The following is a 26,310-nucleotide window of genomic DNA, read 5'->3' as shown; positions in this document are numbered from 1 at the left end:
TTAAACGTGCGATAAAAGAAAAGATAGAATTGTTTCATCGTTATCGGAAATAAGTATTTTCACTTTACGAGCAAATAATTATAATTTCCTTTACTGTTATGGAAAAAAAAACAACGAAGAACAATTTGCAACTCGGTTTTCAAAACAATGCCAAGTTGTTCATTTCCGGCGAACGTTTCCGATCCCAAGGGACGGGCCAATGAAGGATCCGTTTCCCTTGTAACCGAGACGATATACGGGGACACCCGAGCGCGACCGAGCGCTCATTTCCGTTTTCGAATCCGACGTCATCTACTCCGAAAGCCCGTGTGTTTTGTGTTTCTTTGGGGCCACGATGATTATCGCTAATTTAACGTGAGTACTCCGTACCGTTTCCGATCGCGATCGACCGCAGCCGCTCGGCAGAGAATTCGCGTGGTGTCGTTCGCATTGATAGATTGGTCGCGAGACCGCGTGAATTCCTCGCGTAAGTTTTTTTCTTCACGCGAAAAACGCGAGAGATATTCGTACGTGTGTAACCCATGTAACCGCGAGCCGTACTCGCCATGCCGGTCTATTAGAGCGGGCACCGTCTCGATGGTCGATCCGCGCGTGATTAACGTCGAGAAACTGTGCTGAAAGTCAGTCGGCCGTCGCGTTCCGCCGTCGTCCTCGTCGATCGTCCACGGGAAATCGATCGACCCCGATGGAAAACCGAGACGGCGGATGTTCGCGTATAAACAAAATGAATGGCGTCGGCACACTTCTGATCTCTGTTCATCGGAAATCTCGTTCTCTCGAGTCCTCCCTGATGGTGAATCCGTCGGAACTCCACCAGGGATTCGTCTATCGTCCGGATATTAACCCGTGACGTATCGCCGTTTCACCTGTTCCTCTCGATTTCGTTAGCGGTTTCTTTCCTATTTCTTTTTCTTTTGGAGAAAATTCTTGGCCAACGCGCGTGCAATCTGTCAACCGAATTTTCCGATCTGCATTCCCCGGTCGCTCTCGAATGATTTATTTTTAGAACGGAGTGTACCGCGCAGCGGGAGGAGAGGGTTGACGCGAGTAACCGAAGTCCTGTGTGTTTGTTTTCTAGATTGAAATTATTGAAATTGAAATTAGATTTCTTGATATCTTAAAAGTATCTGGAAGCTAAGGGAACTGTCTATTCGATCCACGAAGTAAAAGAATTAAGTCAGAAACGGCCGTTCTAACTGTTAAGATAAGGAAAGAAGTTTAGTTAGTATACGTCGCCGAGGAATCTTGTGCAAAATGGGCATTCAAGATCTGCAAGTCTTTCTGGATAGCAATTATGTACAAGGCGGATCTGTACCAGTTGATCTGTTAAAAATAGCGCGTACATTCACTCAGAGACAGCATAATCGAGTCGGCAAAGCACAACAACTGCATTCTGGAAAGTTCAGACTAGTCCTTGATGGAGAGTGCTGCTTAGATAGATTATACGGAGGTTATTTCTCAGGTAAGACTACGCTCTTTCTTCTCTCTGTCTCTCTGTAAGCATAAAAAGTCATTTGATGCAACAACTTCTTATAGACTGGGCTTGCGGAGGACAATGGAACAGAATGCTCCAGTTCCTAGCGGTCCTCATCCAAGCCACGGAGATGTCTGGTTTGGAATTAGCTGTATTCTTTAATGGATGTTTTGAATCTCCTAGACTCGACGATTGGTTTTTGAACCAATTACAAGTGAGGATTAAAGTAAATAATGTAAGTATCAACAGTCCAGAGACGCAACTCGTTTTACATACGATCATCTACATCTGCATTGTTTCATACGCAGGTGTTAAAACATATTACAACCAAGGGCACTCCGCCACCGAAAATATGGTGGACCCCGCCAGTTTGCTTGAGAACCAGTTTACGAATGGCTCTGCGACATTTGAACGTTACAGTACTCTGTAGTATGGACGATCACCATCAAGAAGTGATCGCGTATTGTAGAGAGAACTCGTTCAACGGTCTCGTCGCCGACGACGCGGAGTACGCGGTGTTTGATCCGCCGCGGTACTTCTCGTCGGAGCAGTTAAAATTGACGTACAAAGGTTCGCTAGACACCAAGGAGTACATACTTCCAGAGCTGCTGAAAGCGTTGAACATACCCGCGGACAGGCTGTGCCTGTTGGCCGCGTTACTAGGAAATTATATCTTGACCGAGGCGGATCTGGCCGAGTTTTACAAGAGGCTCAACGTGAACACGAACATAAACAAAGTGAACGTGGAACACACGATCAAGACGATCGCGAACTTCGTACGGGAACTGCCGTCCGTCGAGTTGGACGTGGTCGCCCAGAAGGTTTTCGGCTCGTCGTCCGATCCGGGCTGCTTGAAACTTAGGCAGTCTGTTCAGTATTACATTAACGGAACTAAGGACGGGTTCCTGCATTACAAACCGGTGAAACCGAACAGAGGTAAAACCTGTTTGAACTTTAAGTATCATTTGATCTAGTAAAGGTGATTTGTCTAGCGTTTATTGACCGTTTCAGTACATAAATTAGACTCGAAACAGAGCGTGCAGCAGCAGTCGAATCTGTCTGAAACGCCGTCGACGTCGGAGGCCGATTCGAATTTGGAAACGTCGAGATTCGCTTCGGAAACCGTGGAGAGCGAACGGGAAAGTTTGAACGCGTACAAACAGGCGACTGCGAATGCGAAGTCCGCGCCGCAAATCGTAATAGAGCCGCCGGGAATGCAGGGCCACGGTGACGCCGATAATGCTAGGCAAGAGGAGGAACAAAGCAACGGGCATACCGTGAACGGCACACACAACCTCCTCATCAGCTCGTCGAGCTCGAGCAGCAGTTCCTCCGCGACATCGCCGTCGCACGCGACCGCGGACTCGGCGCGGCAGACGGAAAAGACCACGATGATTCCGACGACGGTACCGGAAGTGATGCGCACCGCGTCCGAACGACACCAGAAGGGCTTGATGTCTCCTCACATTTACCAAATTCTCATCGCCGGGGAAATCAAGCTGCCCGTTCTTCTGGAGGACGAAAATCACCGCGAGTTTCCGTCGATACACATTATTTATAGACCTGTTAGACAAATGGTGTACGCGATTCTGTTCAACCTTCATCATAGAATGTATTTAGCTGCTAAGAGTAAAGAGAAGGGAGGCAAGTATTTTAGAATGTGTGATATTCGTTCTTACGTTCGACAATTTAATTCTTACTCCGTATTAATAGATAGTGAAAAAATTGAAGTCCCTGACGTTGTGATAAAGGAATGGGTTTGGTCTAAGAATAATCCATACGTGACTCCTGAGTTGGTGAAGGCGGAACAAATCGGTTGGGGTGTTCCCACGATTCAACGCTTATGGTTTGGGTAAGCGATCGACGATTTCTTCTTTTTCAGTAGATATACAAGCTTTGTTTCAATCGTTCTTTGCTTGTAGCACAGGCATAGATGACAAACGTCGCCGCCTGCGAGGCTTCCTGACTTGCATGAAGTCCGACACGCCTCTCATGTTGAATACCTCCTACGTACCGCAACACCTTTTAGTAATGGCGTGCGTGCTGAGGTATATCATGTCTTTCTCAGATAAGATTAAGATCCTACGCCGTTGGGAATTAGATGCCTTCATTGCACAAGCATTCTCGCCGGAACTTATGAACGCTCAGTATTTACAAGATCTCCAGGTAATTTAATAAACGCATAATTATCGTGTATTGCATTCAAGTATATAGAGAATATCGAATTTTAAAGTATGAATCGATGAATCTTTTTTATTGACATCAAATATTTATCACTGTTGCAGCTCGCTTTAGTTACATCACGCGGAGTGCAACTCGCAACGTTGTTCATGGCCGGTGTCGAGACCGCTCTGTTAGCCAACGACGCCTGCGGAGCACCGATCCCGTGGTTGATGTGCTGCCCGTGGTTGTATTTCGATGGGAAACTGTTCCATCATACGCTGGCTCGTGCGCGGATCGCGAAGAACCTGTTGGAACTCTGCGGCGGTCACATCGATCGCATCGTGAAAGTCGAACGAATGAAGAAAGCTATTCTGGAGGGTACCAACGTGATCTTCGCGCGAACTCCGCCTGTTGGTCCAGGTAACTTCAGATTCATGAAACTAGGATTCGAATCCCCTTCCAAGAGACCCTTAACACGCCACGCTTTCATTTAATGGCGTGTCTTCGATATTGGAAGGAGAAGAATTGCAGTTCAGTTGCTTCGTGGACCTTTAACAAAGACTTGATCTGCGAATCTCAAAACTGCTACACGATCTTTTCGTCTGTCGACAGAGAATGCGTTCTCCATGTATAATATTTAATTGTTGTTATTAAATTTGTTGAAGGTATCCGCGTGTCGGTGCCACAAAACATTTTGGCCCCCGGCTGCGCGATTAACGAAGGTCTGATGCGTGGGAGAGGTAGCGGAACGATGCCACAACGTGGGCTGATGCGACGGCCCATACCATCCCGCGGCGGACAGTTGGAAATCGCTGGAGTTGTCGTCGGACAATGGGGCCCGAATTACGGGCAACCTGGACGCTTACCTCAGCCTTTACAGGGACATCCTCGCGGACGAATCCCGCCGCAAGTATGTCGATCATTCTCTTCAGTTCGTTAACCGCTTGAACCCCGTTGATAAAGCATCGTCGAAAAATATCAAACAGCACGGTCGTGCAATTTTGGGAGTGAAACTATTAATTTTGCATCCGTCTCGTACTTAGTTGTGAATAAAAATTGCAGGTGACATCGATTGGCGGCTTGAAGTATGGCCTCCCTCGTGGTTTCACGCCCATGGGCCGGCCCACGTTTCAAACCCGAGGGAACAACCGCGCACCGATAGCTAGCCGCGGCAAGAAAACGCAAATGAAGGTGAAAGATCTGATCATGCATTCTTTCTAGAATCGTAAAAAAAGATATAAATGTAAATTATCGTGCAGGCTGCTGGTAAAAAGAAGACCACTGTCAAGAAGAACAAGGAGAACGAAAATAAAAAAGATAATAGAGGTCGGGATAACAATGTCGATGGAATCACTGACTACAGGTACTTAATCATTTTGATGAATTTCATTCACTATGTCTTATGTGAATGGTTATTGTTAATTACTGTTGTTGGTTGTGTTGTTAGCGATGCGATTCCAACGATGAACGCAACAAAAGACGCACTGCCAGTACCAGGCCAATTCGACGACGCCGTGGAGAACGGCAAGGGGATAGAAAAGGGGCAGGGAGACGCGTCACTGGTCGCGCCGGTCGCTGCCGAGAACTAGGTATTTATACAACATATTTTTAACGACTTTTAAACGCTCCCGGATGTGACACAAGACTGCAATAAAGAAAGGAATCTTCTTAGGAGAAAACGAGTGTGTGTAAAAAAAAAATACTAAGAGTAATGATACGCCGATGACATTTGAATGTTTTCCACGCACGCAAGATTTACAGCTGTTCTTTGTTCGGGAGATCGGTTTCTTAATTTACGAGCAGAAGAGTATTTGAGTTCCGTCACGAATCGCACCTTAGGAAACGTACTCGCACAAGACTTGGACGAGGAACTTGTTCAAATGTTACGTGTGGAATCACTCAACAATGTCTAAAGCTCTGATGGGGCCAAACTCTAATTAAACTAATATAAGGAGACGAGCTCGTCGTTAGACGGCCACGAATATTATAAAGATACCGATACATGAATGAAAATAATAGAGACCCAATGTTACTGACATACACGATACGATGTCCTCACTGCCAAACGTACCACTCAGTGTGTAAGATAAAAGCGAAAACGAACGCGATTTAAAGAAAACTAAAAAAAAAATACACACACACATATATATGTATATGAAGAAAATTATACAAAAAAAGAGAAAAAGATGAAACAATGAAGTCGTGCTCGTGGCAAACGCGAGCGTGTTTTTAGTCTAAGAAGAAAAACAAATGTACTCCGCTCGGATCACCGTTTAAGGATGAGAAAACTCGACTGATTAGTGTATGCGTGCGCTAATTTTACTAAGAACGAAGAACAAGTCGTCAGCTGCTAATAAGTATTTAATTCTTAAGAAGTGTGATTATTTTTTTTACAATGAAAATATATATTTTCCGGTATTATATGAAATGCTCGCGTTGACTGGTCTCAGTATTCTGATCAGATATAATTTGGTCGTGTAACGTGCTGGACATTGATTTCAATCGACGGGGCGAACTGGACGCGAGACTGAACGACGGCAGATGATAACTCTATGGCTGGGATAGTTTGTAAGACACCGTGTTTTTAGGAATAGGAACAGGATACTGAGACGGTCATTAGCAAATGGAGACTGATGCTTTTCATATAGGTAAAATATATATTTATATATGATTTAGATTAGAGGTTCCCAATAGCGTATTATATGTAAGATTGCGAACGTTCAAGCGTGCGAGGGAGAGAGTGAACGTGCGGGAGAGAACTGTTTATGCGTGTTAAGAGAGAGGCGAACGTGTGACTGTGAGAAATACGAGGGTGTCGATGTACGTTCCAGCATGTGGCCTATTTAAAAAAAAATTTGTTGGTAAATTTAATTGGAACGATAATAGATCCGATCTGAAAATCTTATCGAATCGCACACTTTATCTTGGAGAGATGATAAGGGCCGATGCTGGAACGCGGTCGCACTCTTATATAGAGAAACATAAGATATGTATATAAACGTGGGATGTTAAACGCGTGTCGGCCCGCGTACACGCGCCGGGCGATTTCCCGGGATCGCGTGTACGCGGCCCGATCGATATATTTATTTGCTGTTGCAGTTGGCGTGTAAGAGACATGTGCCCGCGGACCCACGTTGCGCGCCGCGGGAGCAATCGGCCCTCGGATTTCTCTCGTCAGACGGAAAAACGAGGGCCGAGGTTCTCTGAAAGAGTTGCTCCCGCGGTCTTCCGGCGTCTCTTGGAAAATATACCGTTTTATTAAATTACAGTCTTACCTAAGTTTCAGATTATCGCTCTCTACGATTCTCGTTGCACGTTCTATCGGCATAGAGCGTGCAACGATAATTGTATTAGAACTGTGAGTATGCACGAATTATTTTCTGACCCAGGTATGAATTTTAGACAATGGACGATTCGATTTTTGGTTTTGGACTTTTCAGAAAAGCGTGTGCCTACTTTGGCGTATTTTCCAAAGGACGCTCGGTGTCCCCCGTTTTATTGTACATACGAATAAGTAGTTACTTTAGAAGTGACGAAAGCGCGAGGTTGATGTATATAAATGAGCGGCCCGGCGATAATCGCGCGGCTATATATGGTGATCATGTTTAAAAAATGGGGAAGGAGAATTACTATTTATGCGTAGAATAGTCGAGAGGACTTTCTACCAAAGATGGATCGAGTCGAGGAGGTCGATCTTTACTCGGCGAAGTAAAGAGATGATAACAAGACAGCACGACGGAACACGATTTATTTAAGGAGAAAAGAAACGACGATGAGCAAGGAAAGGATGTCCAAATGAAAAGAAAACAAGTGGAGAAACAATGTAAAAACGAGGAGCGAACGAGAGGGAGGGAAAGTGAGGGAGAGAATGGGCGACGGGAAAATGTGGAAGAAAGAGAGAAAAAGGAAGAGCGAATGAGAGAGAGCAAATCATTTATCGAGATAATATAACGAGAGATAAGATACAAATGTTATATTTTTGTAGATTTGTTATTGCGTAAAAAAAAAAAAACAAAGAAAATGCATTAAGACAATGAGAAACTTTATATAATTTGAGCGACGGTTGAAAACTGAGCCTGAAAGAGAGAGAGAGTGACGAGAGCAGATCGGATGGGATTCGGAAGGGATTTGATGGAGGAAAAAGTGCTTTAGAAAAGACGATGGTATGTTGAACATGTTTTGACATCCGTGGTTTATATTAAAAATAATAATAGGTGAAATCGTTAATTCTTCTGTGTCTCCGAAACGGTCAGAGAATCAATGCTGACCCGTTCGCCGACCGAACAATAATTGAATGAAAATTAGAAACGATTTAAACAAAACTGAATGTCAGCTTCGATTGCGAGCTACGCCAGCGTATGCATATAATAAACAGTTTTCCCAATGCGATTCGATAAAAAAAAAGAATGCGATGAAGATTAAAAATGAACACGCGGTACGTTCCGACGATTAATGTGGGAGCGATACCGCGTATCGATGAAAATTGCTATCATTCGACGATTTTCAATACACACTCACACACACACGTTGTTTTCCGAGTACAGTAACATGTAATAATAATAATAATAATAATAATATCCATCGACGTATATATATATTTATATATATATAGCAAAAAGATCGCCGCGTAATCCTTCTTGAACAATTTGAAAACAAATTCATATAAAGTACGCCGATCGTTCACGACTTAAAATGATATAACAAAAAGAGATTTCAGAACCGACGGATGAATTTTCATTCGATCATCCCGATGTACAGTTAATTGAAAAAGTATTTGCGCGTCGCTCTTCGGTTCCGTTCTCTCGCCGAGGGCCGAATCGAGAGTGCGATGTTAAGATTTATTTGAAATCTGTACACGCAAAACCGGAGAATACAAAATGTGAAAAAAATGAAACGATATTAAAAAAAGACAAATACGTATAAATACAGAAAAACGATCAGTCGCTGCTGCACTGATACATGAGGTAACGCAATAAATAAATAAATAATTTAAACAAAGCGAAACCACGATGCGAATAATAAATAACAATAAAAAGAAAAAGCAAATGTAAAAACGGGAAGGGAGGAGCGTTAAAAGACCAGGTGCGCGCCTGAGACCCGTGCCTGCCTTTTCGTTGTAAACCGAGCAAACGTAGTTTGAAACGAAGAAAAACAGGGGCCCACGATGAAACGAGTTTTAATACAGGACGAATATTCCCGCACGGAACGAATATAAAATGAACAAAAAAAAGAAAAAAAAAAACACGCGAATAATCTTTCCTTATGTATTTGGAAAATGAAAATTCCACTTGTAAACTCGATCTTCGAAACATTGTATGTCGTTGTGGTAAAAAAAGAATGAAGCGAACAGTGAAAATTAATTGTTAAAAGTAAGACGCATCCTTGGAACGCTTTAAACGAGGCTGCTGGAACATTGATGATGATAAAAGTAACGTAAATTAAGCGACTATATTTTATTTCTGTAGATTTACTAATATTCCGTTATCGAGCTCATCAATTTCCAGTGAAACTGTTCCCTCGATCTCTTTTTCTTTTTTTGCCAATCGCTGCTATCGTTGTATTTTGTTTTAAAGCGAACTATACTACTTGTACAACTGTAATCGTCGATGCAGCGTGTGTTAGAGACGATGATTATCATAGACAGACGAAACGCCTTGGCTGCTTCGATTATTTATCTTGCATTCTTAATAATTTCTTTTCTATTAATTATTTTCGTTCTTCGTTTGATTCGTAATCACTTTACTACTAGTAGACGCCTTAGATTTCGCGAAACAGTCACAAACATATTGTATATACGCATAGAAATGAAAAAGGTATAATGTATAAAAAAGAAAAAAGACGGAGCAAATCATTTAATTTCAATTGCTTTAAATGATTGCCGCGGAGGTGATAAAACGAAATGCGTTTACATTGTTGTTTCACTCTGATAGAGTTACGACCGATGGGCATTAAAAATAAAAAAAAAAAGACCGAAACGTTCCGACGTTTCCCCTCTGATTTTTGTTTCTGTACGGCCGCGCTTTACTGTAATAGATAAACGCAGGAAAAGAAACAGACACACACGGAGTGCCCTGTCGATGATAAACTGAAAAAAAACAGAGCAGTGAAGATGATATATATGAATAATCTATTGAGTTGCTACGGACGCTCAATAAAACGTAAATTTTAAGTTTCTCTTTACCATAGTTTTCGCTTGCATATTCCCTATTAACAAGATATATTTAAAAAGTAAAAAAAAAAAAACGTAATAATAATAATAAAAACACGTACGGTAGCAAAGACAGTAAATAAGCAAAAAGTATTAATAAAGCAAAAATCCAAAAAAAAGTGACGAAGTAACGAATGAAAATAAAAAAAATAATAATAATAATAACAAAGAAACACTTATCGATGTAGCTGCAAATGTATGTGGGCCCCGTCCTTATATATTCTTATTAAATATTACATAAACGTATATTCTGCTATTATTTTTCATAGCTAAAGGAAAGAAGCAACAAGAAAGAAAACAAAGTAAGAGACGAGATGATTTAAAAAGACATAAAAAAAATATGAATGAATGGAAACGAAATAAATACCAAGTGCGTAACACAGAGAGTATATAAAATCATTGTACGTTTACGGTTCGACGATCGTTGTACCATGTTTCATTTTCTTTTTTCTGTTTTACTCTCTCTTTTTGTTTTTTTCTAGCGCGAGATAACAAGTCGATTGGATGTGTGTTGTGTATGGGATGCTAAGTGTGTAGAAACGAAGAATCACTGTGCTGCCCCTGGAAACTTTTAGATTAATAATTGAATCTATGAAATTCATTCAGAACTATCTGCATTTACGAATAATTAAAGAGAAACGTAATTCTATATGTGTAAAAAAAGTAGAAGAAAGTACACAGCAATTTTTAATTCATCGTCTTATCTTGTTAATGAAGAGCCCTTTCCCAAGGGGCAGTACACACGCTAAAGTTCGTCGATGATCGTTTTCAGCCCGGGTCGGTTGGTGCCTCTACGTTTATTTAGACAATAGAAACAATTATAAAGAGTAGCGTACCTGTATTTCAAACTGTTGGTCGAAAAGCGTTGAAAATTCTATGTAACGATCAAAAGTAAAGTACAAGCGATCTGATGTCTCGCCAAACCGACCCGTTCAAATGTTTATTTGCATTTCTCTTGTAACACACACACAGATCACATCGATGTATTCTTGTTGGATTATTCTATCTTGTAAACTTACTGTTGTAACATATTACCCCATTCATGTCTAGTGTCAAGCAGAGCTGATTCTATATGCTTTTGCTATAGTTGGAAAACCGGAGAAAAGTACACGTTTCTTAAATAAGTAAATAAATGAATAAAGGGAAGAGAGCAGAGCGCGGAAATTTAATTAAAGAATAGTTGTTCACGTTGTCGAATGATTTAGGAACAGGCGTGCGAGAAATCATGATTGAAAATCCGTTAAACAATGAGAATCAGTGCTGGCGAAAACACGAGGCAAACGATGAAAAAAATTATTATAAAGCTAAGAAAAAAAAGTCACATTTAAAGTACTCTTAAAGCGGAAATACGTATTTGGAAAAAAAGTAGGAGGTAATCATTGTAATACATGTAGTGGCAAACTCTATAATAACTACGAAGCGAAAAAAACTACCAGTATATTCAAATAATTATTCGAAATATTAAATGCAAAATGCACTTTTAATGGATGTTGTAACGAACTTTAGAGTATTCAAATTGCATCGACATATAATTTTTTCTTTTTCGTCCTCTCTGTAAATCTGTCCCTTGGGCCACAAACTGCTCTGCCGGCTGAACGATTTTTCTTTCTTTCTTCTGAGGAACTGCGAATTTAAAACGGATCACATATATTGGGAAACGAAATCGATTTTGTTCGAGATCGAGCAGAGAAGTTTCTCCAACGACAGATACGATTAAGTTTGTTTCTTTTACCGAGAAGAAAAAAAATATATGAATATATTTACCTTCGTTTTTTCTTGTATAAAATGCAATTACACGACACACATGCAAAGTAGATACGGGGGTTGACAGAAGAGGAAAAGAGGATGATGAGAGAGAATGGTCGGTTAAATGGTTCATAGAGATTTCTCTGTTGAGTTGAGGAATAGAAAAAGAAATTGCAAACGCAGATTAAACTGCACGGTTCGAAACGAAAACTAAAGGAAACAAACTTTACGGTCAGAAGTATTTGTAAAAAGGAAAGCTGTTCGTGTGAGAGATTCTCGATGATGGTTGGCTGACATTTTCGGAAGTTTAATAATGATTTATTGAAACGTGTTGTCATGTCTTGAATACAATTAAAAGAACTATAAAAAAAAGATAAGAGAGTAATTCTTACAATTCAAGACTATTACGTCAATCGTACTAAACTGGTTTTAAGCATTTTTCAGGTACCGGAAAGAAAATGAAGAAATGGCCTCGATGTTGCATCTTTATTTCTCTGTTAGACAATTTTATTTTATATATTACGGGTTTTAGAATTTAGTATCACAGTGTGGTGTGAACGACCGGATAACAGAATAATCTATTTTTGTACTCTTGGATGTTGGTGATGCTCGTCGAAGCTCCTTCGCTGTCCTCCGGTTTGGCAACATACATCATTGTGTATTTCGCATTTCCACTGTCTTCTTTCTTCGGACAACAACTGACTGCAAGAAGGATCATCGATATTAAAAAATTGTTTTATCATCAATTAATCATTGCAGAGTTTAAAAGAAGAATCGACTTACTCAGACACTCTGATGTCTCTTCGACATCTCCGTTATCGCCTTTGTCGTCAGATTTAGCAGTTCCTACAACATGCACGCTGAGTTGCCTCAAACTGTTTCCATCGATCATGTGAACGTTCATCCATTCCCTAAGCTCGTCGATCTTGATAGACTTGATCACGGCCAACTCATTTTCAATTCTATCGAACATATAATCGCCGCTGGTGATCTCTTCCCAGTTTCTGTCCACTTCCTCCTTCAAATCAACGTCCGCGCACAATTTCATCCTGATCAATGAATCCTTGATGTCATTCAACTCCTTCTCTAACATCTCTTTTAGAGTATTATTGAACGTCTCAAGAAAGGAATCTATCCTGTTGTCCACGTGCTCTGTGGTGTACTTATCGGCTTGGGTGTAGACCGTGATCGTGTATCCCAGGATGCCAAGCGTGTATCTCTGCGTACAGAAGACGACGTAGCCGAGCTGCTCCTGGGTTCTCAGCTGATTGAACAGAGGCTCCTCCATGATCATCTGAGAACAAATTAACGAGGATACTATTATTAAAGCTTCTCAATTTCGATTAATAAAAAATGTAAACCTACCATTAGCAATTCGATGATGACCAACAATTTGATGGACGAAATGCCGACCTGATAGTAATTCGTAATGACAGAGTTCACGTCCGTACTGTTGAAGTTCTTCACTTTGCAGTAGTGCTTGCCAATAGGAATCTGCATCACTCGTATCTCCGGCATCGTGTTAGGTAACAATGGCCCGCACCCCAACGTGCTGACGAACTCTCGCGCGTTCTTTATCGCGTCCTCCTCCGTCATGTTGCCTTGTATCAAAGACTTCACGTACAAGTGATCGGGTAGATGTTTTGCGAAGTTCAGGAATTCGTGGAAGTCGATGCTCTGGATCGCGGAGTGCTTGTCCACGGACGTCCAGTGAGTAAGCATCAGGATCGAGAGTCTGACGTGTCTGAAATTATTCAAAGTTTATGGTACAATTCATTTCTGTTTAGTCGAATAAAAGTTACCTACCGAATCAAATGCTTAGGTTTTACGAAGTCATTATAATATCTCTTAATCTGCGCGTGCTTTAATACGTCAAACAGTTCCTCGGTTATTAACGCCGGGATCTCTTTCAGGCATTTCGCAACGTTCATCAATACCAGCTATGAATGAAAAAAAAAATAATGATAAGGGGTAGTAAAGAATTATATGAAAGTAATTAGAAATCCTTACCGGTAGCTTCTGATTGAATCCGTTCACGTTAATTATAATACCTTTCTCCGTCGTATCGATCTCATGATGCAGTTCAGCCACCAGGGCTGGATACAGTGTCTCCTCCAAAAGGTACTTCAATACGACAACAAACAGATCCGTCAGAACTGCACTGAAATTCGAATCGTTCGTTTTCTGCAGATTCTAAATAGGATTAATAGCAATAATTTTGCTTCCTTCAAAGCTTTACCTCTTTAGCGAACAGGCTAACGGTGTCGTGAGGAAAAAGAGCATGTAACAGTCGGGCAGGCCAAATTTTGGATCGGGTCGATACCAAACCTCCATGATATCGTCTGAAAACACTTTCGTCGGGTACTTAGGCACGTCCGCTGGCATCGCGATTAAAGTAGAATCGTCGGTTAAAAACGGGTTCGGCAGTGGCAAGTGAAATTCCTCGTACGGTTCGATGTCCTTCCAGTTCTCGACGGACTCCGGAGGAATCTCCGCGGCGGCGTATTTCGTCTTGAACCAAGGCTCCACCTTATCCAATTCCTCCTCGTTGTACTTCTTATTAGATACAATTATGTTCACGCGTTCGGGTGTTAAATAACTCATGCAATCCTCTATGGCTTCTGGATTGTACTCAAAATGCAATTCGCTTCCAGTTATGTAATCTATCGGAGGGTAATAGTGCATGTTCTCGCAGAGCTCTTCCACGTACTCGACCGGCAGACTTTCCTCTGTAAATCTGCAAGAGAGATACTTATTTTCATCTTTTTCATCGATTATCATTACTTCTTCGATTTACCTAAAATTCGTTTCTTTGATCTGGTGGATCTCATCGTAGATTCGTTTTTGCGGACCTTCTCTGCGCGCTAGATTAATGAACGAGAATACAGCGTTTAAAACATCCGGCAGATTCTCGTGTCCCTGCTCGGTCAAAGTTAAAGACAAAGTGAACAATGCGTACAGCGAACTGTATTCGAAGCTGCTCTCCTCGCTCCTACAAGATATCTCTAGACACCACATCTTGCTTTTCAGATAACTGATCAAAGAACCCTTGCCCTGATACTCGATGATCCATGCTATATACTCGTGCGGTTTGCTTTTGTACAAATGAAGTAGGGGCGGCATCGACCACGTCAAATCCACCTGCGAACGAACCGAAATCAGTGTTCGATTGTTTCATCGTCTAGGAACAAGGAACGTACTTGGCAAATGTCTTTCACGGGCTTAATTCTGTACATTTTATGAAAATTAGGCGTGTCAAACGAATCCGCGCCTATGAACCGACTAAAATCGTCGGGTGGCAAGTCATTGTTCGGCACCTCCGAGAAGCATTTTTTTACATAGTTTTCTAACACCTCCAGTGGTAGTCTGGCCTGTAAAGTATTTCCAAATTAGTATATCGCGGTACATTTGAGAACAAAACAAATTCTACGAATCAAGAAACGGACTTGTATAGCTAGTTTCATTCTGTGAGCGCTGTAGTGTCGTTCCCTGAATTTGTGCAACTCCTCGTAGAGTTTATCGTCCACCACGTTGTCTCGCAATGTAATTAAATTACCCCAGCTGAACTTGCTCGCCGGATGATTCTCTCGCGCTAAGCTACAAAACAGTTGGTCTTTTCTACAAGAGTCCGAGGGTAAAGCCATCTGGAACTCTGTACGAATCGTAATCAAATGTCATATTCCAGTTGGGTATAAAAAATATCTGTTTTGTGGAAACGCACCACTTTCCACGGCCTCGCGCTCCCTCGTGATCGCGTCCTTTTTCATCAACGGTGTGATGAAAAATTGAGCGAAACGGTGAAGGGCGGCGAGCAGATACTTCTCCTGAATCTCGAAATAGAACGTCGTCAACTCGCATTCGGTCGAGGCATTGTCCATACCGCCTTTCTTTTTAATAAACGCGTCGAAGTCGTTCTCCTATAAATCGACAAAGTGAGCAATACAATTCAAAGTTTTCGTGATCATTTAAATAAGCACCTCGGTGTACTTCTCGGATCCCATGAAGACCATATGCTCTAAAAAATGCGCCAAACCAGGAATCTCTGGCGGATCGCTGAAGCTTCCCACGCCAACTGATAATGCACATGCTGCCTATAAAAAAATGAAACGCCGTGAATTTTAAATCAACGATTCATTGATGCGATTAGACGCTAAACGTACCATTTTTTCTTCTCTTTTAGTTGATTTCTCGGGTACACAATCTTCACCATCTTCCGAGTCACTCCCATCGCTACTTTCACCGGAGACCTCTTCTTCGCTCTCACCACTAGCTTCACTTTCACTCTCACTGCTGATTCCATCATCTGAATAATGAACACATGTACTTTCATGGATTGTCAAAGATAATGATTAGATCAAAACTGATTGGGAAAATAGGTAAACAAAGTCTCCCATTCCTTACCTTTGTCACTGAGCAAATCTTCTTGGTTTACTAAATTGGATTGATCTGAGATCAACAAAGCGGTCAGCCCGTTCTCTAGCTGAATCACTCTTAAATGAATAAGAATCAGAGTTAAATTACAAGAAGTTCTTTTGAATAGTGCCAGTACATCTGTCATCCTGTTACCTGTACTCCTTCTTATCAGTCTCCGATTTAACAGGTGTATCTAGATAACTAACGCCCGTTCGTCGTCCGGTGCTGTCCTGCTCCGTCCTGCATTTGCAATCCACGGTTGCTTGGCTTTTAGCATTCTTAGTATTAACGACCATGCTGTCCCTCTCGAGGTTATGAGTAGTAGAGAAATCGGAACTGTTGATCGCGTTAGTCGAGGCCTGATTCGGTTTCAATTTCTTCTCCGGAGGATTTTGAAGCGATCTTTTCGGCATTATCGTCGTGTGGGACGATTTAACGCTGCATTGGCGGAGCACCTTCGTGACAAGGAACCTCTGTAACCGCGTTACCATACGTGAACCGGACAACCTAATCTAATCTATATAATCACCTAATTTCACTGTACTCGGGATTTTCATTCTCTAATCTAATTGGAAAATACGTGGGATTCGAATTCCGAATTCTGTTTCATCATATATTTATTATGAACGTTTTAATTGATTGACAAAGCCATGACGGACACGATATTATGCGGCGGGGTGTCCTGAAAAATAGGAGATCCCTCGTCATCCCTGTAATTCAAAAGATCGACGTCCATGATTGTTTTCAAACCGAGTTTGGCTGCTGCACGTTTCGAGTACAGAGACGTGTAAACTCCGAATATGAATCCAGCATCTTGGACAGTTTTCGCGAAGGAAATTCCGGCGTCCATCAGTTTGGTAGCGAGCCCCATTCCGCGGTAGCCTTTGTCCACGGCAACCGCGTAAAATTCAACGGCCGCTCTCGACTCCGGAAACTTTCGATAGAGATCGACTCTTTCGCTGATCTCCGACAGGTAATCGAAATATCGCTTCATCAATTCATTCGTGGGAGGATTATTAGTAAACGCCGCTGAAACACCGTCGGCATCGCCATGAAATTTTGGATTCTTGCTAACTATCATAAGATTTACGCCGATGATCTTGTTCGATGATTTTTCAATGGCTATAACGCAAGGTGAGAAAGCGAAAATTGCTCGTATCAATCTTTCATGATCAATCCTCATCGATTCCTCTTGCTCAGGAGTCAGTGCGTTGTTGTCTCTCAGACTCTTTAACATAGTCTCCTCCTTGTCGAAATTTTCGTGTAGAAACGCCACGATCTCTGATAAATGGGCGTCGCTGGCCCATTCGAACGTGCACAGATCATCTTTGATCGCCTCCATTTCATGGAATCGGTACTTCTGTTTATCGCTATTAATAGATGAGTTATCAGAGGCAACTGCATGTCAGAATCAGAAACGAGAGTAGGGCGATACATGTGTAGTCGTGACGTCTGATTTTCGAATACGCCTGCATTTTCGCGGCAGGAGTCCGAAGAATGCGCGCGCGCAGGCCAGGCGCGACAACAAAATAAGATGGCCGAACAACGAAACAAATAAAGCGACGTTGTAAATAACAAACCGTGAGAGCACGTTTCGTTGCGTGATAGCGTCGAGTTAACGGCGGGCGCGTTGCGCTTTTGTGCGGGTGTTACGTGGTCACGAGTCTGGACGAGCGACAACGTGCAGTCCGAGCCACGGTATTCCGTTGAATGCGTCACGCGCGTGCACGCGATTGTGTCCACGGACGGCGAGGGTATACGAAGAAACCGAGAACGAGCCACATGTCGCCAGGATGCAATTGCGAGAGCGAAGTTGCCCCGCGCCACGACTTCGCCTGCGGCTCGCCTAGCTCCTCATGCTAGTCTCGTCTCTCGAATTGCTTGGAGCACAGCATGAAGGAGATGCTTGGAGGGTGCTGCGTGTGTTCTGATGAGAGGGGTTGGACCGAGAATCCGCTGGTGTATTGCGACGGACAGGGTTGCACCGTTGCTGTACATCAAGGTAAGCCGACCTACGATATCGTGTTCGTTACTATCGTGACACCTCATGACTTTGTAGCTTGTTATGGAATTGTCACGGTACCCACTGGACCATGGTACTGCAGGAAGTGCGAGTCGCAGGAACGTAGTGCCCGCGTGGTAAGTTTCTTTACGCGGTGATTTCGTTTAGAAATAACGACAAAGTTATTTAACAGCGCTGCGAGTTATGCCCGAGCCGGGATGGAGCTCTTAAGAGAACAGACCAGGCTGGATGGGCACACGTTGTCTGTGCACTCTACATACCAGAAGTCAGATTTGGTAATGTGACGACGATGGAACCTATTATTTTGCAATTGATCCCATCGGAAAGATTTAGTAAGGTAAATAACTGACTAGCAATCGATTATATGCTGTTTTCGATGCATGTTTAATCATTGGTATCGTTATAGTCTTGTTACATATGTGAGGAACAAGGAAGGGGTAGCAGAGCAAACGTGGGAGCCTGTATGCAGTGTAACAAGACTGGCTGCAGGCAGCAATTTCATGTTACTTGCGCTCAGGCTCTTGGATTGCTCTGTGAGGAGGCTGGCAATTATCTAGATAACGTGAAATACTGTGGATATTGTCAGCATCACTACTCGAAATTGGTACGTGATTCCGATTCCGCGTGATTAAAATATAAAAGAAAGCGACGGAAAAGTGTCGATTGGTTTCAGTAAAGAATTTTGTCTCGTTTAATCTACAGAAAAAAGGTGGTAACGTGAAAACTATACCACCTTACAAGCCAATACCGGCTGACAATGGCTCGTCAGATTCGTCTCCTGAAAAGGAAGCAGAGACCCCGATTAAATCATCGTCAAGTGGTAAACGAAAGAGTTCTGGTTCGAAATCTGCTACAAATTCTAAAAACAAATCGAATACTAGTCCGAGTCTAGAAATAAATGGCGTTGCTGATGAGAAAAGCAGTAGCGGCCGTAATACACCCAAAGAGAGTGCAACGAACTCCAGTAAATTCACCACTTCCAACTTCGTAGAAACGATCGTCACCCAATCGGAGAGCGTGTTCGGGCACGACGGCACCACGGCGTCGACGACCGCCACGGTTCCAGCTGTCGCTGCTAAAACCGGCTCGAATTCTAGCTCCGGTCATAAAGGCAGCGGTCAAACGAAATCGAATTCGGCGTCGAACAAGACGTCGAGCCACAATAAAAAGAGAAAGACCGGGGCGCGAACGCCAACGGTGATCGGTAACGAGAACTCGAACCAGTCGGTCAGTTCCGAAGCGAGCGGCTCCCTCGTGGCTGTCGCCGTCAGTTCCATGGTCCAGCAATCTGCGACGAGCAACAACGCGCAGGCGACCATCATGGAAGCCACGAGTCTGACCGCGACTGCCGAACCGGAGAAAACCAAGAAGGTAAGTAAAACGTGCTACGAGAAATCATTTACGTATTTTAATTCGTATTGATTGTTTCAATTACTTCTAAGTTGAAGGTCGAGAGTCCTGTTCAGTCGTCGCCGACTACTCCGGTAAGCAGCGAAACGACTACCGCACCTGTGATAATGTCGATGACACAGTCGCAGTCGATGGTTACACAATCGCCGACGACCACGTCGAACAGCATCGTCGTGTCTGTTCCGTTGACCGCGACTTCGTTGCCGAACACGTCTCAGAGCGTGGTGACCAGTGCTCCGACGCTTTATCAACAGCTGCAGCAGAGTATCATAACCACCGCGGCCACGACGCAGCCCAGGTCGAGTATCACGCCGACTTCGGAGAGATTCACCACCGCGGAAGAAGCTCCTGCGAAGCGGTCTCGGTAAGTTCTAATTAAAATTATAATAAAATCCCCTTTTGCTTTTCAATTTTTTTGCTAATTGATTATTTAAAGACTCTCGAATAATAGAGTAGACGTATTAATAATAGAGAGGAATTAATTAAAGAGAGGAATTAATTAAGATTATGTTATCTTCGACATTGGAATAGTTATCTATTCGAAGTTATATTAAATTACACGTGACAATGTAGTTACCGGGAAACACGCGTTGATTTGAATTTCACGCCAAAACGTGAGGCGCTAAAATGGCGGGCCCGTTGGATAAACAAGCCCCTTTGTTTTTAACCTTTCCTCGTGTTTTATAAAAAAAGATATTGTAACGCGAGAATATCGTTTTTTGTGAGTTTGCCACGTTTCGAGAAGTTTCGTTACCTCAGGATGCTAGTGTGTCGGTTCCGTGTCGTTGAAATAGACTACGATAGTTCGATGTAACATTACGAACCTCGCGAACATGGAAAACGTCTTATCTTTCGCTTAATCGTGAATGAAATCGAGAAATAATGTTGGACGGTACGAGATTTTTGTGGAAGTGCCGTTTTCTCGTTTCTCTTTGAATCATCTGCAGCGACTAAGGACAACTCGAGGTTATGTTTTCTTTTTCTGGCCCAAGGGGCCTCAAGGGCAACGAACGAAGGCAAGGAGTAACGTGAACTTTTAAATGTCGTAACGGTCCGTTTCGTATTTTGTGTTATAAAAATGTTAATTTTACAGCTTTCGGATGATCGAGAAAGACTTGTCCGATACATTTTTATATATGTACGAAATCGTTCTGTTGGTCTCTTAGCTCTCAGTCGTCAGATAAGCAAGAGAAGTCTCGCAAACCGAAACGCGGATCATCTAATAGTCAGCCAGCATTGCAACAACAAGTAGCGATACATGCTCAATCACAGCATTCTCAACCAGCTTCTTCCATGGTGACGTCCGTGTCCAATAGCTCGGTAGTGGCTTCGAAACGTGGAGGACGAAATAATCATCAAACTCCTCCACCAGCTATTTCTGTTACGCCCGTGTCATCCATTATTCAGGGACCTCCACTGAGCGGTGGTCACTTTAGCAATATCGGTTCTGGTTCTATTGCTTCTGGTTCTGGTTCTGCTTCTATGAATACAATGGGACCCACCGTAAAGGAGTCGCCTCCTAGTAGCCCTGGTTCAGAAAGCATGAGCAGCACTGGACCAGTACGAAGGAAAAGAAAAAATACCAGTGCTGCACCGACACCTCCTGCGTCCAGCACTCCGACTTTAGCCAATCCGAAAGAAGAGAAGGATATCAAATTGTAATTAACAGAAATTGCACACTGATCATGTTATATCTTACAGTTTAAAATCTCGGTCTCTCATTAGATTCCAGAACGGAGTTAGCGCGCCTCACATGCTAGGAAACCAGCTGAACCCCACCTCGACGATGGCACAGAAGATGTCCGACACTCTCTCCCAAGAGCTGGAAGCGCATTCTATATTCACCGAGGCTAGTAATTCCACTACGAGTTTAGTTGGTCCCCAGCTGCACAGTCGAGTAATCGCATCCGTAAGTATCTTCGGAAATAATTAAGGACCGCGACTATACCTCGGAGATCGTGATGTTTCGATGTTTTCGTGGACAGATACGATCGAGTCAAGCACCACCCACGTCGTTTTCTTCAGTCTTCAATAACAACACTAACAGCAATTCGAACAGCAACATGAGTAATACGACTAGCACGGTAGGTTTGGGCGGTGGAGCGATACCCCAAACGTTGGATCAACTTCTTGAGAGGCAGTGGGAGCAGGGAAGCCAGTTCTTGATGGAGCAAGCCCAGCACTTTGACAGTGAGTGTACGGCAAGGAAAAACATGCTTTCAGTCGCATGGGTTTGGTGAAATTGGGACCAATGCATGCATCATTTGTTAATTCATACGTTATGAAAAAGGATACGATAAAATGTAAAATTTGTTGCTTTTCTGCTGGGTCGGTTTACTAATCGTCATATTGATCGAAGAAAAGTCTCGCGAGAAACGAAATTCATTTACTTACAGTCGCCTCATTACTTTCCTGTCTACATCAACTGAGGGCAGAGAACCTTAGGCTAGAGGAACATGTAAATAGTCTCCTGCAGAGGAGAGATCACTTATTGGCTGTGAATGCAAGACTCGCGATCCCCCTGACGACTCAGCCTAGCGCACATCCAGGTAAAATTCTATACATTTCTATATAGAATTGATTAAAAATCATTCAGAATACAAGAAATAAGTTAACTACATTCAATCTCCGTTTTATATGTCACAGTGAACAATATACATCCGACAGTAAACCCATCGCATCCCAACGTACCGCATCCAGACGTTCCACCGGGTGCAGCGGCGCCCGTTCCACGGGTAACTCGGGAGCCTCGAGTGAACAACACTTACATGTCTCATTCGGGGTCCAGCAATCATCCCTCGACGTTGGAGAATGGCCTGCCTCCGGACCCGTCTCCTCCAGCCGCGGCATCGCTCTCCCAGTACCAGCATAGAACATCTCTGGTCGCGCCTCAGCCAAGCCCAACCATCAGGTAACGTGTCTTTCCGAGGTCTGATTTCATCGATACAGGTACTGTAAGTTTTGTTCTCTATGCCATCATTGTGAACAGACACAGCCCGGCTGGAAGCGCGTACCACCAGGGCCAGCCCAGCAGCCTGGTATCCTCGGCACCGGTCAGCAACTCTGGTGTGGTCAGGAACTCGTCCGTTACACCAGATCCTCTGCGCGGAGTACCAAGGTATTTGGCCGACGTCCTCAGTCTCGGAGACTATCTTTTGAATGCTTTAAATTGAAAGTGAATTAAAACTCGGCTGCTTTGAGCGCCAGTTCTTTTTTTTTTTTTATTTGCAATGCTTTTTATTGCAAATGTTTGTTCAAAATTCGTATGAAACAGAAGAGGATGAATATGAAATGAATGGTGGAATGGCCATGGAATGAATGACCCCGCTGTGTTAGTTTCGTTACCGAACTTCAATTGGAAGTTTGATGTGTTCCAGGTCAGTTCCACAATCGTCGAGTAGTTATATGCCTTCGATGTACCAACCGGCAGTGTCCAGTCTGGCTAGTAGTCAAGTAGGTAATGTTCATAATCTTCACTCACATGGACCTTCTCCACCCAGCCACGGACCGTCTGGGAAGCCTAGCTGAAGATAGGTGGAAAGCAACGAAGAACGCGCTGCGTCCTCGGACAGCAGACGCGGTGGGACATCGTCGCCGACCGAGGCGTGCTACCGTTCTTAAGACAAAAACGAAATTCGTAATAGGAAAGTCCTCTCGTGCTTCGTTTTTCATACGTTTGCATTTACCGATATACAAACCTTCGTTTGTACGTTTCTACATTTCTATGCCGAAAATTTTTCTACATTCGATTTGACAAATGGAGGCCTTGAATGTTCGAACGAACGAGCGAGCAATCGTAGAAAGTACGTAGATATTTGTTTTCCGTTTGTGTCGCACGTCATCGAGCACGTCTGAGACAATCTTTCCAACGTGAAGAACGGCGAAAAATCCGCAGATGTACAAATTTTAGACTGTAAGTTAATCTATCGCGATGAATAGCAATAATAATTACGGACTAGGTGTACATTTCACGATAAAAGGGAGAAAAGGGAAACGACGAAGTCAGGTGTCTCTTAATTTGAGATCAGGGATTGACGATAATTGGCAAGAGGATTGTTGTTTGTTTCATTTGACATCGTGACTCTGTTAATTCCCTTTAGCGCACTACTTATCGCAACGGAATGGCTAGTTTCGGTTAAGTTTCAAACGTCTTGTGATCGACCCGTTTCACGATCAGATTAAACGTAAAACCTACTTAGACATGTAACTCGAGCACTGCCTTCCACCAAGAGAAACTGCCGTGAGACGGGTCTGAGGATTATACTTCGTTCTATTATTGTTTTTACATTTTCGTTTTCACTTTTCGAGGATGTGGTCGTGGGATGTTAACGAGCGCGCTTCGTTTTCAACGTGCGAGGTTCATTTGCGATCGTGCATTACCTCCTTTTAGGTAGTGGCACTCGTTTCTTTTTTTTTCTTCTTATTTCATGCGAATTTGACGTAATCAAAAATTATGATCAGGCGATTCTTGCTTGAGCTGCATTTGTGCAAGGAATATTCATGAAAGTTTTCGCCGGTTAAGTTTCAAGCTTCTATCATTCGTCTTAGATAATTGTACATTTCTTTCATCAACGCTCAGCTAATAAGGGTTCGTTCTTGTACTGTTTCCTTTGTAAATTCTTTAGCTGAAGTGTTACCGTCTTGTGTTCTACATTCGAAAGTATTATTTTTAAAAGAACGAGTTTGTTTAAGAGGGAACCGAGGGAACCTTTCAGGCTTGTACAATAAACGCGAGTAAGACGTAAGTACTGGTATGGCTCGACACCGCTCAGGGAACATTGAAGAACGTGAAAGAAATATCGACGATTTTTCTAAAACTCCGTTGGAAGCGCGTTTATTGTCTGATTGTAGTGATCACTGTACGTTTTAAGATGAAAATTACGGTACGATAAGCGAGGCAGAAAAGCGCGTGAGAGGTGTTCAAACAAACAAAAAAAAAAAAAGAAAATAGTATAGCAGTTGATGAATATTTTTACACAGACACCGTGCCAAATTTTTGCAATCGAATCATTGACAAGCCCCGTTCGGGAATTACCAATTTCGGACTTTTCCATGCTCTCGTTTATTTTCTGTTCGTGTACAAATGATTTATTGTGTTCCTAATCCACTGCGGATCGACTGTCTGAAATTGAATTTTAATTTGACCAAAGCCCGGGCTGCATTGGATTTATATCGAATTTCGACAAACTCTCGAGTTTGCGTTAAATCGGACAGAGTAATCACACAGTTCGTTTCGTATAAACCCAATGTGACTCTGTTCATTAGGACTTTCTATTCGCTTGTAGTTTAAGTGTAAAGTTTTGATACATATGTATTTATGTACTCAAAAGTGACGCGTTTAGGATAGAATTATACGTAGAACATTATGCTCATGGTTTCTAAACTGAGCTAAACGTATTTATTGGAAGTGAAGGAAAATACGAAACTGCTCGAGCGCACTGGAATGACAAAAATAAATCTTAATGATTTTCATTTGAAACATCAGCAATGGTTTGATTGGCCGAAATATTGGCACAGACCGTACTGTAGCATTTTTTGATACTCGAGATCGTCTGTTAAACATTTCTAATGTAATTGAAAAAGAAAAATAATAAGTGATGTATGCAAGTGAACCGAACTCGGCGCCGTTTGTGAAGCGTGTTTTCATTTTTCTACGAGAGTTAGCTGTTTGTGTAGGGTCTCTGGACGAACGAACAGAAACAAGCAACTCGCTGTAAAATAATTTCAGTTTTTCGACTATAACTGCCGACGGGACAGTAACAAACTGCCTGCGATTTAAACAAGAGTCGTTAGTTAATCGTGTAAAAAGAGAACGTGTGGGCATTTCGAAGACCGCTGATTCTTCTGGTCTTTTGTATATTTTCAAAACGAGCAGCTAATTGCGAGTCGATCATGCCTCTTCGGATCGCCCTCCGTGCGTCTCTATTATCTATAAGCAAAGAGAAATGCCATATGTGTTTCCATACAAAAAAAGAAGGACGAAATTTTTTAACGTGTGACAAAAGGCTGATTAATTTTTTTTCATTATGTGTTCAACGTAAATCGCCTCGTCCTCTTCTCAGAGACATTATCTGTCAGTGATTTTATTTATTGTAAAAGAATCGTTGACTTGAAAGGCTCAGTTAATCGAGATCGTTGGCCGAAACTTTTGTATTTACATCTGGTAAAAAAAAATTTGACGACGGCCTGCTTCTAAGGGCGAGTCACTCTGAACAAGAGGCGACGTTTCCAAAAAAATGGAACATCATCGATTATTAAAGACGTAGAAACGTTGTCACGGAGTCGCATGGGTCGGTTCCGAATCCAGGGATGTAAATCAATGTGCGATACGATTTTGTAATGTAACTGTGCATACGGAAGCATGTAATAAAAGAAGACTAAAACGAACAGCCAGCATCGTCGATCATCCAACATTCGTGTTTCCTAATAACAAGTACTCTTCATTTTATTTATTATTCATTCTGTTCTGCCGTATCTATTTATTCTGCGTTTGTTTTTATTCGTCATATTCTAATTATTGAGTCAAACATTTACTTTAATTATCTTAAGCACGAACTGTAATTTCTTTTTCATACTAATTTCGCAGAATTTTAATGAATCAAGTTGCAGTTATTGTTTCGCATAGAATAGTTATAGTCGTTCATCTCCAGACAAATCCGTGACGTTTGGCTCGCCGCGGCGGTGGCCAACGATCGTGGGAAGTCTCACCTGCGACCTCGTCTCCAACGAATCAATATTACACGAGAGAGTATGCCCGTACACCGTGTTTTCTGGCTAACGTTCGAAGACACTCGTTCGCTGATACAAATTTTGCAAAATTTCAACATATGTGTATATATGAAAAAAACAGAAGAATCTTTAAAACAGATGGAG

At 42.5% G+C, this 26,310-nt stretch overlaps 4 protein-coding genes across 11 annotated transcripts; 2 read left to right on the top strand and 2 right to left on the bottom strand.

The window, feature by feature from the left end:
* Positions 1-45: 45 nt before the first annotated feature.
* On the top strand, positions 46-8,515 carry LOC108623344 (constitutive coactivator of PPAR-gamma-like protein 1 homolog). Of its 4 annotated transcripts, XM_018021782.2 has the most exons (13): positions 46-354; positions 1,079-1,462; positions 1,537-1,709; positions 1,783-2,410; positions 2,486-3,118; positions 3,188-3,326; positions 3,397-3,640; positions 3,760-4,057; positions 4,303-4,547; positions 4,700-4,828; positions 4,897-5,000; positions 5,085-5,226; positions 5,310-8,515. In XM_018021782.2, the coding sequence occupies exons 2-12, from the start codon at positions 1,255-1,257 to the stop codon at positions 5,224-5,226; spliced, it is 2,943 nt and encodes a 980-aa protein (XP_017877271.1). In that variant the 5' UTR covers positions 46-354; positions 1,079-1,254; the 3' UTR covers positions 5,310-8,515. The 4 variants fall into 4 exon arrangements, with proteins under 4 accessions (XP_017877271.1, XP_017877277.1, XP_017877276.1 ...); XM_018021788.2 differs by having other exon boundaries at positions 4,915-5,000; positions 5,085-8,515; XM_018021787.2 differs by having other exon boundaries at positions 4,912-5,000; positions 5,085-8,515.
* A 3,543-nt stretch (positions 8,516-12,058) lies between these two features.
* On the bottom strand, positions 12,059-16,595 carry LOC108623354 (nardilysin). The gene is made up of 14 exons (XM_018021811.2): positions 16,158-16,595; positions 15,993-16,081; positions 15,752-15,894; positions 15,569-15,682; positions 15,313-15,508; positions 15,038-15,243; positions 14,792-14,962; positions 14,389-14,732; positions 13,831-14,328; positions 13,602-13,752; positions 13,398-13,531; positions 12,957-13,335; positions 12,375-12,885; positions 12,059-12,293 (listed from the first exon to the last, which is right to left on the bottom strand). Exons 1-14 carry the CDS (start codon positions 16,493-16,495, stop codon positions 12,133-12,135), a joined length of 3,435 nt encoding a protein of 1,144 aa, XP_017877300.1. The 5' UTR covers positions 16,496-16,595; the 3' UTR covers positions 12,059-12,132.
* Positions 16,596-16,606: 11 nt separating this feature from the next.
* Positions 16,607-17,428, bottom strand: LOC108623355 (uncharacterized). The gene has a single exon (XM_018021812.2). The coding sequence runs from the start codon at positions 17,344-17,346 to the stop codon at positions 16,636-16,638; it is 711 nt and encodes a 236-aa protein (XP_017877301.1). The 5' UTR covers positions 17,347-17,428; the 3' UTR covers positions 16,607-16,635.
* A 117-nt stretch (positions 17,429-17,545) lies between these two features.
* On the top strand, positions 17,546-25,824 carry Alh (coiled coil domain containing protein Alhambra). Of its 5 annotated transcripts, XM_018021793.2 has the most exons (14): positions 17,548-18,006; positions 18,064-18,143; positions 18,200-18,364; positions 18,434-18,631; positions 18,730-18,847; positions 19,019-19,398; positions 19,470-19,801; positions 20,604-21,095; positions 21,163-21,346; positions 21,423-21,633; positions 21,834-21,986; positions 22,084-22,348; positions 22,427-22,555; positions 22,815-25,824. In XM_018021793.2, the coding sequence occupies exons 1-14, from the start codon at positions 17,898-17,900 to the stop codon at positions 22,963-22,965; spliced, it is 2,967 nt and encodes a 988-aa protein (XP_017877282.1). In that variant the 5' UTR covers positions 17,548-17,897; the 3' UTR covers positions 22,966-25,824. The 5 variants fall into 5 exon arrangements, with proteins under 5 accessions (XP_026667966.1, XP_017877283.1, XP_017877282.1 ...); XM_026812165.1 differs by having other exon boundaries at positions 17,546-18,006; positions 18,730-19,398; positions 22,938-25,824; XM_018021792.2 differs by having other exon boundaries at positions 18,730-19,398; positions 21,423-21,627.
* The last annotated feature ends 486 nt before the right edge of the window (positions 25,825-26,310 follow it).

The sequence above is a fragment of the Ceratina calcarata genome, unplaced genomic scaffold, assembly GCF_001652005.2.
Source record: "Ceratina calcarata isolate Rehan_Ccalc_2016 unplaced genomic scaffold, ASM165200v1 scaffold260.2, whole genome shotgun sequence".
Lineage (NCBI taxonomy): Eukaryota > Metazoa > Arthropoda > Insecta > Hymenoptera > Apidae > Ceratina > Ceratina calcarata.
This window is presented reverse-complemented; position numbering and strand designations above follow the sequence as displayed.

What these genes read in the sequence shown, in the direction of transcription:
- LOC108623355 (XM_018021812.2), bottom strand. Translation starts at nt 17,346, where the DNA reads ATGGAGGCGATCAAAGATGATCTGTGCACGTTCGAATGGGCCAGCGAC.
- Alh (XM_018021791.2), top strand. Translation starts at nt 17,898, where the DNA reads ATGAAGGAGATGCTTGGAGGGTGCTGCGTGTGTTCTGATGAGAGGGGT. An exon ending in CACCGTTGCTGTACATCAAG is followed by an intron (nt 18,007 to 18,063) that starts GTAAGCCGACCT and finishes ATGACTTTGTAG; the next exon opens with CTTGTTATGGAATTGTCACG. An exon ending in CCAGCACTTTGACAGTGAGT is followed by an intron (nt 21,634 to 21,833) that starts GTACGGCAAGGA and finishes ATTTACTTACAG; the next exon opens with TCGCCTCATTACTTTCCTGT.
- LOC108623354 (XM_018021811.2), bottom strand. Translation starts at nt 16,495, where the DNA reads ATGGTAACGCGGTTACAGAGGTTCCTTGTCACGAAGGTGCTCCGCCAA. An exon ending in GAATGAAACTAGCTATACAA is followed by an intron (nt 14,963 to 15,037) that starts GTCCGTTTCTTG and finishes AATACTTTACAG; the next exon opens with GCCAGACTACCACTGGAGGT. An exon ending in TTAGCCTGTTCGCTAAAGAG is followed by an intron (nt 13,753 to 13,830) that starts GTAAAGCTTTGA and finishes TTCGAATTTCAG; the next exon opens with TGCAGTTCTGACGGATCTGT.
- LOC108623344 (XM_018021782.2), top strand. Translation starts at nt 1,255, where the DNA reads ATGGGCATTCAAGATCTGCAAGTCTTTCTGGATAGCAATTATGTACAA. An exon ending in TGAGGATTAAAGTAAATAAT is followed by an intron (nt 1,710 to 1,782) that starts GTAAGTATCAAC and finishes TTTCATACGCAG; the next exon opens with GTGTTAAAACATATTACAAC. An exon ending in GATGGAATCACTGACTACAG is followed by an intron (nt 5,001 to 5,084) that starts GTACTTAATCAT and finishes TTGTGTTGTTAG; the next exon opens with CGATGCGATTCCAACGATGA.